Source organism: Bufo gargarizans, chromosome 9 (assembly GCF_014858855.1).
Source record: "Bufo gargarizans isolate SCDJY-AF-19 chromosome 9, ASM1485885v1, whole genome shotgun sequence".
Taxonomy (NCBI): domain Eukaryota; kingdom Metazoa; phylum Chordata; class Amphibia; order Anura; family Bufonidae; genus Bufo; species Bufo gargarizans.
This window is the reverse complement of record NC_058088.1, coordinates 11,408,908-11,422,202: the sequence shown is the minus strand read 5'-3', so window position 1 is coordinate 11,422,202 and position 13,295 is coordinate 11,408,908. Positions and strand designations below refer to the sequence as shown.

At 45.1% G+C, this 13,295-nt stretch overlaps 1 protein-coding gene across 3 annotated transcripts in view; it reads left to right on the top strand.

Annotated features, from left to right (window-relative positions):
- SAPCD1 (suppressor APC domain containing 1) overlaps nucleotides 1–6,800 on the top strand; it is a 34,734-nt gene extending 27,934 nt beyond the window's left edge. For 2 of the 3 annotated variants that reach the window (XM_044306683.1, XM_044306682.1), the window contains 4 exons: nucleotides 1,165–1,299; nucleotides 2,774–2,872; nucleotides 3,457–3,540; nucleotides 5,760–6,800. In XM_044306683.1, coding sequence (XP_044162618.1) covers nucleotides 1,165–1,299; nucleotides 2,774–2,872; nucleotides 3,457–3,540; nucleotides 5,760–5,864 — 423 coding nt within the window. In that variant the 3' untranslated portion in view covers nucleotides 5,865–6,800. Of the gene's footprint in view, nucleotides 1–1,164; nucleotides 1,300–2,773; nucleotides 2,873–3,456; nucleotides 3,541–5,247; nucleotides 5,393–5,759 lie in introns of those variants that run through there. The other variant, XM_044306684.1, reaches the window with a different exon arrangement.
- The last annotated feature ends 6,495 nt before the right edge of the window (nucleotides 6,801–13,295 follow it).

Here is a 13,295-nt window from a genome sequence, read left to right as displayed (position 1 = left end):
CTAACTGGTCCCCACCCTTCCTGCAGGAAGTAGGACTGGCCCACTCCCCTACAGAGGGGAGGGGTGGGGGGGGGGAGAATGGAATGAAAGTTCCGTTCTCTCTAAGTACAGCTCTGCCGTGTTTGCTGACACCTGCTGGTGAACAGTTACATAACATTAGAAATGCACAGTGTGGAGGACCTGGAATAAATGCATAAGATGACATGAGGTTAGACCAATAAAGACAGTAGCAAGTGCAGAAGCGGTGACACTACTGTGGGGTGTTACACACAGCACTCTGCTCCCTTAACAGTGTCATACACAGCGTCCTGGCCTTTTAGAGCTGACCTGCAGCAGTGAAGAAAAATGGCTGGGTTGTTATGGAAACCTGGTGTAAAACTGTGTGTATGTGGAGACTAAGGACTTGCGTGCTTCTATTGGTTGATAAGGGACATGTGACCGTGGGTATGGCAGTTGGGATATGAAGTTAGGATATGAAGAGAAAGACTTGCAGGCTTCTTTTGGCTAATGTAGGTCATGTGATGTGCCATATTTGCATTTTTTGGGGAATATCTCAGGAACGGTATGTGCTAGAGAGCTGAGACCCGGTCTAAAGCCTTCTGGAGACCCGATGTACCTGTGTGCCAAATTTCGTGATTGTAAATGCGACTTAGCGGACATACATACACTCAGCTTTATATATTAGATGGAGCCGGAGGCAGAAGACTCTGTCCACTGTGTAGTTTCCAGCACCGGTCAATACTATTCACGTGATTGATAGCTGAGCTGCAGTACCCGGCATGGCCACTACACAGCGGATGGAGCCTTCTACCTCCGGCTCCATTCTCTTTATATTCTCCAGCTGATTAGTAGGAGTGTAGGTGTTGGAGCTCCACCGATTTGATATTAATGACCCATCTAGAGAATAAGTTTTCAAGTCCTGGAAAACCCCTTTGATGTTAGTACAAGCGCTATTTCTGTATTGTTATAGAGCGGCAGTGTTATTTCTGCTTTTCTGTAGTTATTGATAGTGTTGTAGAGTTGTGTAGATGACCACTATAGATGAGCTCACTTCTTCCACCCCTTCACCTGCACATCCGTCCTCAGTAGAACATTTTCAGCCGCTCCTCTCCCTGCTCTGCAATGTCAGAAGAAGCCATAAATTCTGTATATTCTCTCTTACAGCTACGTCGCATGAAAGAATTGGAGCAGGAACGAGATGCTCTACTAGATGGTGTCCAACTGGTGGACAGGGCCCGAGACTGGTACAGGGACCGTCTGCAGGAATCCGAGCAGCAGAGGGATTGGCCGTGCACCTTGGTATGTAGAGGGCCACTTACTGTATATCTCTGCCCTGCAGCTACAGTTGTGTTCAAAATAATAGCAGGCAGACATTACTAACCTGATCAATCACTGTTTTTGGTAGAAATTATATTTCTACATGGCAAATAATTTTCTAGCAGGTGTAGTAATAGAAATCCAACAGACCCAACAGTCATGACATGCATGCTGCTGATTCTATGTAATTGAATCACTAATTGAAAGGGGCCTGTTCAAAATAATAGCAGTGTGGAGTTCAATTAGTGAGGTCATTCATTCTTCGAAAAACCGTTGGCAATTATTGCCCTTTTTTAAGGAAGGAAGGCGGCAAATGTTGTACATGCTGGTTACAGTGCATTTCTCGCTGAAATTCTGAGGAAAATGGGTTGTTCCAGACATTGTCCAGAAGAACAGCGTACCTTGATTAAAAAGTTGATTGGAGAGGGGGAAACAAAGTAAGAAGTGCAGAACATGATAGGCTGCTCAGCTAAAATGATCTCAAATGCTTTAAATGGCAACCAAAACCTGAAAGATGTGAGGAAAGCGGAAAACTACCATTCGAATGGATAGAAGATTAGCCAAAATGGCAAGGACTCAGCCAACAATCAGCTCCAGGAAGATCAAGGAAGGTCTAAACTTACCTGTTGAGTACTGTTACAATTAGAAGACACCTATGTGAAGCAAAGCTATCTGCAAGAAGCCCCCGCAAAGTCCCACTGTTGAAAAAAAGACATGTGCTGAAGAGGTTACAATTTGCCAAAGAGCACATTGACCAGCCTAAAGAGACATTCTGTGGACTGAAGAAAGTAAGATTGTTCTTTTTGGGTCTAGTAGCCGGAGACAGTTTGTCAGACGACCCCCAAACACTGAATTCAAGCCACAGTCCACTGTGAAGACAGTGAAGCATGGTGGGCAAGCATCATGATATGGGGATGTTTCTCATACTACGGTGTTGGCCCTATTTATCGCAGACCAGGGATCATGGATCAGTTTGAATACATCAGAATACATGAAGAGGTCATGCCGCCTTGTGCTGAAGAGGAAATGCCCTTGAAATGGTTGTTCCAACAAGACAATGACCCCAAAGACACCAGTAAAAGTGCAACATCTTGGTTCCAGACCAACAAGATTGACGTTATGGAGCGGCCGGCCCAATCCCCAGATCGTAATCCAATAGAAAACTTGTGGGTGACATCGAAATATTCACTTTTCTTAATTTTTTTCTTTTTAGAGGAACAACACAAATGTGATATATTTTTCTTCATGTTTTGATTTGGAATAGAATGTGTAGTGTTCCCAATGCATTTGTGTGTATGGAAATAAAAGCTATTGGAAGGATTTTGAGCTTTATTCACTTTTTTAAACACACTACTATTAATTTGAACACAACTGTATTTCTTTGTCCTCCATCTACCCCATCCATGGTGGATCTTCTACCACATAAACCTGATACAGTCCTGCTTCTCATCCTCAGGACCAGACCCCACCGCCTCCTCTCCTCGGCTCCGCGCTGTTGGTGCAGATCCAAGAAGTTAACAGATTCTTGAGTGACCTCATCTCATCTTCTGAAAAGGTGTGAGCTTCCATAAGAACACTTCTAAGCCCTAGTACTTGCTTAAAGGGGTTCTCTGCTCTTTTTTAAATAAAGCTTAAAGGGAAATTCCCACAGGATATGCCAGAAATGAGATAGATGGTGATGGTCCCACCTCCAGAACCTTCACCAATTAGGAGTATGAGAGCGCTACTGAAGTCTGTGGAAAGGGCTGGATGGTAGGAACCATGATTATAATATATTTTTGGCATATCCTATAGAAGGGTTTAGACGGCTGCTCTGTTCTGCCCCTATGCTTTACACTGCTGCTCTAATCTGCATGCTCACATTGGTTGCTGTGTGTAAGCACAAGCCCACCACGACCATGGTCTTAGCTCGTTGACTTGCTTATATTCACAGGCTGAAAACTGTTCATTCCTACTCTTTCTCATACAGCTGAAGTTTGTTACACTATATCTCCTGTTTGGGACGCCAGGCTGATACTGATACTTCGTAACGAACAGATACATATAACTGGACACACAATTTATAGCCCTGTGGTCAATCTTGTGCATGATGCCGGTGTATCTCGCTGGTCTTGACTTCTATTAACTTTGTATTTTAAGGGTAATCGGAGACAGTCGCCCTACTCCACAAAGCATCCTGACGCCATCAGCACACTGAAGTACCAGAACCAGCTGCTGACCAGGGTGAGTAAGAGACGGGCATAGCTGCCAGATGGAGAAGGGTGGGATGGCGGTATATTAGGGTTACCTACCGATGAAACCCATTAAAGGACACTCTTCTGACGTGTAAGGTTTAGTAAATAATTGAATTCCCAATTAAATAACAGTTCTAGAGCCTTGTTGTTCAGTTCCTCTTTTATTCCTCCTAGAAATGTATCAATACATTGGCAACTGAAAGTTACCGAATTGTGTGTGTGTGTGGGGGGGTGTCCCTGCACTGTCTGACATGCAGGGACCAAGGGAATGGTATCACCCATTTGTCAATGTAGTCATAAATTTCGAGGGATGTTCATTTTTTTTAAAATGATCAAATCTCTTTTTATTTATTTCGTTTTTACATTTACTTTTTTTATTATTTTTACTACTAGCCTCCAATACCTTTAGAGAACCAGATTATTTCATGATTTTTTAAAAACATTTTTCCCCTATAACTTGAGCTGACATTGCCGCCCCACTTACCGGAGATGACAGCCACTGACAATCGTGATAATGTCATAATCGGCAGCATAGTCACGTGACCGATGTCACATGATCACAGTGATCAATAGGCAGTTTTATACAGAACTATCGTTGTTGCCTATAACAACCAATCACAGCTCAGAATGCATAATGAAAGCTGCGCTATGATTGGTTGGCATGGTCAACAAAAACTTAAAGGGCTATTCCCACCTTATTGCATATGCTCAGCATATGATAGAGGCCTGTCCCACCTTTGGCACCTGCATTATGCCTGTCCTGTTTGGTGAGGCAGCCATTAGCTAATGAGAATAAATAAAGAGGTGACTGCACATTTGTGTGGCCATGTCTATTCACTTTTTAGGGGGTCATGGTACGACCACGTGGCGCGGTCGTGCAACGCAGCCATGCTGTATGGGTTGCAGCGGTCTCTAATTGAACTGAGTAGGACCGCACTGTTTAGTTGGTTTGTATTGTTAATGACCGCACGGCATTGCATTTTCTCCCAGGACCACCCCCAAACCCTCCCACTTATGGGTGGGGCTAACATAAGTCCCGCCTGTTTTCAGTCCAGGACAGTCCGAGTTTTCAGGGACTGTCTCTAAAATTACGGACAATCTCTGCAAATTTGGAACTGTCAACAACTAGGCATATGGTGCTCCATCAGAAGAGAAGAACAGCAGGAACATTAGTGGTTCCTTTAAAGAGTCCCTGTACTTTCACGCTATTTCATTTCATTTAATAAACAATGGTGTAACTAGCAAATTTCTAAATCACTTCATTTAAAAAATCTGCCTGCATCCACCTGAAAAAAAGCTGTAAAGTCATGGCCACTAGGGGTCTCACTTCCACCTAAGTTGCAGTCCAATGCCTGCTGTCAAGTAGTGTTGATCGTGAATATTCTAATCGCGAATATTGGCACTTCGAGAATTCGCGAATATCTAGAATACAGTGCTATTTTCTAGTCAATATCTTTGACTTTAGGAGTACTTTGACTTTAGGATCACAAATTTTTGTATCGCAAATCTTTTATTGCTAATTTTTATCGTGACTTTTCCGATTGCCGATTTTCGCAATAAAGAAAATAATGACTTGAGATCACGAATTCTCGAATACATGATAAATATTCACCCAAATATTCGCGAAATATTGCATATTCGAATATTGCCCCTGCCGCTCATCACGGTTGTCAAGCAAGATCTGCCCTGGTTACAGATACACAGGAAACGGGGCGGTGTCAGAGCTACCTGAGATCCTGAGTCTGATAAAACAACTGCTTCTCCACTGCTTTTGAAGATTATAGGAGCCTCACGTGTTTCTGTAAGTCTGAATTCCCCTTCCTTATCTGTTCTGTGAGCTCCGGAGAGTAAGGGAAAGGACGTCACAGCAGTACAGTGCAGGAAGATCTCACAGAAGGGATATGCCTCCTGCTTCTGAGTGAAATGCATCTAGCTGTGCAGCTGAAACAGGGAATAATATGGCTGGAAAAGACTTTAGAGAAGCCCACATAACACATGTTCCCTCACAGTTTTGATTATACAAAGAAGCACAGGCAATATACAAGCTTTTTTTTTTAAACTCAGGTACGCTTTAAGATAATACCAGGATGCCAGATCTCCTTTAGGTTTTTTCCTGTGCAGAGTATTTCGTGTATCCCCCTCCAGAGTAACGTAATGAGAGGCAGAGAAGACATGCGATTGTGCTGACAGATGTCTGTATCCTTACAGGAACTCTCCGTGCAGAATGAAAGGATATGGAAACTGCAGAGAGAGAAGGAGGCGCTGTACAGAGAGCTGGAGGAGCGCCATATACACAGGGCCACCTTTATCTGACACGGGACCACCATTATGCCGGATGACTGCAAGGACCTCACAGTGAGGCACCGTGTTACCTTCCGGCAATCAGTACACTACATAGCAGATCGTCATTCACAGCCTGAATACGGACATCTGATCTGCTATCCTGCTCCGTCGTCAGGTGCTGGACCCCGTGGTGCCCGCTGATGCATACAGGCCTGCAGAGCATCTCTTCCTGCCTGACATGAGCTCTGCAGAACTTGCCGCTGACAGCAGAGACTCTCCCAGCATCACAGCTCCAAATCAGATGATGTGAATAGAAAAATACCAGATATAATAATGACCTCTGTCCGCAGAGTATCGCACCCTGCCCGGCAGGATGGTTTCAGTTACTCTATGTGATGCCCAAGAGACTGCGATCATGGGGCCGGGTTGCCATGTGGCCCTCCACAGGGTTATGTATAGTAGAGTGTTTATATTAGAAATATTCACTGGTTTACAGCACTGGATGACTTGTGATATGTGACGGAAATTAAGACTAATAAAGTTATAGGGCCCAGTATGGCCGTTCCATGACCAGTGGGACACCAGTCTCTTTCCAGTGAGTTTCCTGCCTTTTGTAGCCATGTACAGCAGATTATATGCGTTGACTTTTAAATGGAGAGGTAGTCATGGTGTCTGACTTCCAGGCCGGCACTTCCGCTGATCAGCCTTTAAAAGGGGCTGTGACCTCTTCATTACCAGGCACAGTGCCATACATTCTGTAGTGGCTGTACATGGTACTACACATAGCTATTCACTTGTTAGCAAGCGGCAGTACCACGCACGGCTGCTACCAAATGTACAGATAGGTCATCTGTATTGAAATCCTACACCATCCCTTTAATTTTAAACGTTAGAACTGTCACGGCCAATAGGGGCCAATCTATAATATGAATGTGAAGGACCTATGTATATACATATGTAGTCGTGTCTTCCTCTTACCGGTGATTTGATATTTGCGATTACTCACATACCTATACTGATATCCAGATGTGTCCTTCCTCAGCTTTCTACTTTCCGAGATGACCAACTCTATAAAGGAAATATATAAATATATATATATTATATATGTGATTTTACCATATTTTGTCACAAGATGTCTATCCTATATATGTCTATCTGCTGCCACCAAGTGGTTGTGTTGTGAGTGGCAGCCTGTCAAGAGTTTTGCTAGCAAGCCTCGATTGGATTCATGAGAAATTGGAGTCCTTGACCAAATTCAAGCTAAAAGTTGACATGTGTATTAGGGAACTGTGTATGGAATAAACATCCTGTGGAAATAGGACATTAGCTGGAGACGGACAGTATACAGTCCAGGTCATCCTCGGCTGCCACAGTTTATCCACACAGAAACTCAGACAAGAGGGTCTCCAGCACCTGGATCCCCTTCAATATAAACTACTAATACGTTTCTATGATGTCTGAACTTCATTGAAATGACAGTGACTCTCTAATGCAGGTGAACGCTACAAGATACATCGGGGGTCATTTAGTAACAGAAATTTGCCTATTTTTGGTGTATTTCTGGCGACCTTTCCTTGCTCACGCCAAGTCTAAAAAAGGGGGCAGGATAGGGGACGTCTAAAACGCTGGTCTTAATAAATGGCCCCCATAGTCCACAAGCAAGTTCATAATATCCCCCCTAAAGTTTTGGGGTAGTGTAAATTCATAATACACAGTCCAGTAACATTATTATGACCAGCAGCTAATATCCAGAGTAACCGCAGTGTGCAGCACGGACAGCAGCTAGACAGGCTGGGAGAGACTCAGTAAGGTCCTGGAAGGTTGTCACAGGTATCTGGAGCCATGCTGCTAGAGGGTGCATGGAGGATCAAGGTGGTCTCACAGATGCTCAATTGGGGAAATTAGGGGGTCAGGGTAATACTTGTGCAGTGACAAACTGTGGGAGCCGGCATAATGGATGGGAGTGGCCTTGATGTAGTGTAGTTGTGTCACGGTGTCCTACCTCAGGTCCTCGCTCCCTGGGGTCTGTTGCAGTGAAAGTTCTAGCACTGCAAGAATGAGGCCAGAGTTGAACATAACAAAGTACTTTTTACTAAGTGCCAATTAGAACTTGAAAATACATACAGTAGCACCAGGCTTCAGTACAATTCTCTTAGGCGGTATTATGGCAGATTCGATGGCTGCAATTCTGCACTTAGATGTTGCTGGCCTAGTGGTTGTTTGGTGATAAGTGTGTCTTTGGCACGTTTTCCCTCACCTCACAGCAGTGTCTGTAGAGGTGCTTTTGCAGATCACTCTGCTGTCTGGGATCCCAAGACTTTACTTGAGTCCTTCAATTCTGGGGAGTGGGTGCTCTAGGAGCTGCATCCCCACTCTCCAGCAGGATAGGGTCCTCTGTATTCCCCTCTCCTCTTCACTCTGACTATAGAATGCTAAATCACACTAGATTTTTCTCTCCTGGCAGGAAGTCGGATGAATTCACTCTCCAAGGATGAGTGGAACAGGGTGATTAAGCCCTTTTACAGCCAACTGTTGCCACACAATACCCCCCCGCTGGATAAGATGACTAAATAAGGAGACAGTGTGCGACCCAGATTCTCTCTACATTATACGAATATTCTGAGTCAGCACTCCTCCCCATTTGGCACAGGTGCTTTTAATTTAGCAGTAGTCTGTAAAGGGTCAAATAATTCCTACCACATCTCAGTTGGAGTTCCTGAGAAGCTGTGAACAGGTGATCCCTTTGCACCAGTTTAGGCTACTTTCACACTTGCGTTAGGAGCGGATCCGTCTGGTGTCTGCACAGACGGATCTGCTCCTATAATGCAAACGCTTGCATCCGTTCAGAACGGATCCGTTTGCATAACTGTTTATTTCAGATCTGATTTTTCACTTCGGAAAACTCAGATCCGACAGTATATTCTAAACACAGAAGCGTTCCCATGGTGATGGGGACGCTTCATGTTAGAATATACTTAGACCTGTGTACACGACTGCCCCCTGCTGCCTGGCAGATGCTGCCAGGCAGCAGGGGGCAGACCCCCCCCCCTCCTGTATTTAACTTATTGGTGGCCAGTGCGGCCCCCCCTCCCTCCCCAGTATTAAATATGACCAGTGCGGCCCCCCCCCCCTCCTGTATTTAACTTATTGGTGGCCAGTGCGGCCTCCCCCTCCCTCCCTCCCTCCCCAGTATTAAATATGACCAGTGCGGCCCCCTCCCTCTATATTTATTGGTGGCCGGCCAGTGCGGATTCCAAGTATTGTGACCAGTGCGGCCTCCCCTCTCCCCCCCCCCCCTAATTAAAATCATCCCCCCCCCCCCATCATTGGTGGCAGCGGAGAGTACCGATCGGAGTCCCAGTTTAAATCGCTGGGGCTCCGATCGGTTACCATGGCAGCCAAGACGCTATTGCAGTCTTGGCTGCCATGGTTACTTGGCAATAAATACAAGCATTATACTTACCTGAAGAGCTGCGATGTCTGACCGGCCGGGAGCTCCTCCTACTGGTAAGTGAAAGGTCTGTGCGGCGCATTGCTTATAGCACAGACCTGTCACTTACCAGTAGGAGGAGCTCCCGGCCGGTCAGACATCGCAGCTCTTCAGGTAAGTATAATGCTTGTATTTATTGCCAAGTAACCATGGCAGCCAAGACTGCAATAGCGTCTTGGCTGCCATGGTAACCGATCGGAGCCCCAGCGATTTAAACTGGGACTCCGATCGGTACTCTCCGCTGCCACCAATGATGGGGGGGGGGGATGATTTTAATTAGGGGGGGGGGGGGGGAGAGGGGAGGCCGCACTGGTCACAATACTTGGAATCCGCACTGGCCGGCCACCAATAAATATAGAGGGAGGGGGCCGCACTGGTCATATTTAATACTGGGGAGGGAGGGAGGGAGGGGGAGGCCGCACTGGCCACCAATAAGTTAAATACAGGAGGGGGGGGGGCCGCACTGGTCATATTTAATACTGGGGAGGGAGGGGGGGGGAGGCCGCACTGGTCATATTTAATTCTGGGGAGGGAGGGAGGGGGAGGCCGCCGCACTGGTCATATTTAATACTGGGGAGGGAGGGGGGGCCGCACTGGCCACCAATAAGTTAATTACAGGAGGAGGGGGGGTCTGCCCCCTGCTGCCTGGCAGCATCTGCCAGGTAGCAGGGGGCAGTCATGTACACAGTTCTCAGTATATTCTAACATGAAGCGTCCCCATCACCATGGGAACGCCTCTGTGTTAGAATATACTGTCGGATCTGAGGTTTACGATGTAACTCAAATCCGATGGTATATTCTAACATAGAGGCGTTCCCATGGTGATGGGGACGCTTCAAGTTAAAATATACCATCGGATCGGAGAAAACTCCGATCTGATGGGGACTCCTGACTTTACATTGAAAGTCAATGGGGGACGGATCCGTTTGAAATTGCACCATATTGTGTCAACGTCAAACGGATCCGTCCCCATTGACTTGCATTGTAAGTCTGGACGGATCCGTTTGGCTCCGCACGGCCAGGCGGACACGAAAACGCTGCAAGCTGCGTTCGGGTGTCCGCCTGCTGAGCGGAGCGGAGGCCAAAACGGTGCCAAACTGATGCATTCTGAGCGGATCCGCATCCACTCAGAATGCATTGGGGCTGTACGGATCCGTTCGGGGCCGCTTGTGAGAGCCTTCAAACGGAACTCACAAGCGGAGCCCCGAACGCTAGTGTGAAAGTAGCCTTACATGCGGCGCTGGACGGTGGCCGTCACTGCTTCTGTGCCGTGCTGGTGGAGTGATGGGATCCGAGGCCTAAGTGGCTCTGCCTCACGGTGTGGCTGCCGAATCCCGTTGCCTGCTGGAGCGGTGTGGAGGCGCGGTGGTCGCCGCACAATGGTTAGAGTAGGTCCCCACTTAACAAGAGGCAACCCTGTCGCGGTAAGTGGGCCTATGCTCTTTGATCAAACTGTATACTAATGCCTCTTCATAGTGCACAGCAAATGATTGATACTAGTGCTGTATAGCCATGTTTTATCAAACGAAATGCTGCAAATTTCATACAGTTGTCATATTAGAAGTATAGGAATGAGGATGTGCGACCCAGATTCTCTCTACATTATACGACTAAATAAAGAGACATATATAACAAATACAGGAGAAACTTAAAAAATTAGAATATTGTGCAAAGTTCATTTATTTCAGTAATGCAACTTAAAAGGTGAAACTAACATATGAGACTCATTACATGCAGAGCGAGATATTTCAAGCCTTTATTTGTTATACTTTGGATGATTATAGCTTACAACTTATGAAACCCCAAAGTCACAATTTTGAGGTCCCCTTTGCTCAGGGGGTATGGACTAAATAGCTGACTAGAGTGCGACACTTTGAGCCTAGAATATTGAACCTTTTCACACAATTCTAATTTTAAGCTGCATTAAAGCAATTCCTTTTTAATATGCATTACTGAAATAAATGAACTTTTGCAGGACATTCTAATTTTTGGAGTTTCACCTGTAAAACATACAGTTAGGTCCATATATATTTGGGTACTGACACAAATTTTGCTTTTATTACCTGTTTACTAAAACATATTCAAGTTATAGTTATATAATGGACATGGACATAAAGTCCAGACTTTTAGCTTTCATTTGAGGGTATCCACATTAAAATTGGATAAAGGGTTTAGGAGTTTCAGCTCCTTTACATGTGGTACCCTGTTTTTAAAGGGACCAAAAGTAATGGGCAGGTGTGGGCAATTCCTTCATTATTTAATTCTCAATTAAGCACATAAAAGGCCTGGAGTTGATTTGAAGTGTGGTGCTTGCATTTTGAAGATTTTGCTGAGAAGTAAAGATGCGGTCAAAGGAGGTGAAACGAGCCATCCTTCATCTGCGAAAACAGAAAAAAACCATCAAAGAATTTGCTACACTATTAGGAGTGGCAAAGTCTACAGTTTGGTACATCCTGAGAAAGAAAGAAAGCACTGGTGGCCTCAACAATGCAAAAAGACCTGGACGCTCACCGAAGACAACACTGGTGAATGATGGCAGAATAATTACCATGGTGAAGAGAAAACCCTTCGCAACAGCCAACCAAGTGAACCCCACTCCCCAGGATATAGGTGTATCAATATCCAAATCTACCATAAAGAGAAGACTGCATGGAAGTAAATACAGAGGGTTCACTGCACAGTGCAAGCCACTCATAAGCCTCAAGAATAAGAAGGCTAGATTGGACTTTGCTAAAAAAACATCTTAAAAAAACAGCACACTTCTGGAAGAACATTCTTTGGACAGATGAAACCAAGATCAACCTCTACCAGAATGATGGAAAGAAAAAAGTATGGCGAAGGCACGGTACAGCTCATGATCCAAAGCATGCCACATCATCTGTAAAACACGGCGGAGGCAGTGTGAAGGCTTGGACATGCATGGCTGCCAGTGGCCCCGGGGCCCTAGTGTTTATTGATGATGTGACACAGGACAGAAGCAGCCGGACGAATTCTGGGGTTTTCAGAGACATACTGTGCGCTCACATCCAGCCAAATGCAGCCAAACTAATTGTTCGGCGTTTCATAATACAGATGGACAATGACCCAAAACATAAAGCCAAAGCAACCCAGGAGTTTATTAAAGCAAAGAAGTGGAATATTCTTGAATGGCCGAGTCACCGGATCTGAACCCAATAGAGCATTTCACTTGTTAAAGACTAAACTTCAGACAGAAAGGCCACAAACAAACAGCAACTGAAAACCGCTGCAGTAAAGACCTGGCCGAGCATTAAAAAGGAGGAAACACAGCGTCTGGTGAAGTCCATGAGGTCAAGACTTCAGGCAGTCATTGCCAACAAAGGGTTTTCAATCAAGTATTAGAAATTAATATTTTATTTACAATTATTTAATTTGTCCAATTTCTTTTGAACCCCTGAAATTAAGGGATTGAGTTTAAAAAATGCTTTACTTCCTAACATTATTATGCAATCATTTTGTTCAACCGACTGAATTAAAACTGAAAGTCTGAACTTCAACTGCATCGGAATTGTTTTCTTCAAAACCCATTGTGGTCATGTACAGAACAAGAATTAGAAAAATGTTGTCTCTGTCCAAATATATATGGACCTAACTGTACAAAATGCAGTAATTAAAGAACACAATGGTAATACCCTTAACTCTGGGGTATTATACTTGGAAGTCTTGGTCATGCTCTTAGAACCAATGTCAGACATTTCTAGCCATGTGACACGGGGACCAAAAGTCGCATTGTCTTGCAAGAAGATCCCATCCGCCCCAGGGAAGACAATCAGCATGTATGGGTGTACGTGATCTGAAAGGATGGAATCATACACAAATCGGCTGAGAGCGTTTTCCACATGGATGAATGGACCCAGAACATGCCACGAAAACATTCCCCAGGCCATAACGCTGCCACCACCAGTTTGTGTTCTTCCAGCAACGGTTGCTGGGTGTTTGTTCTCTGATGCGCC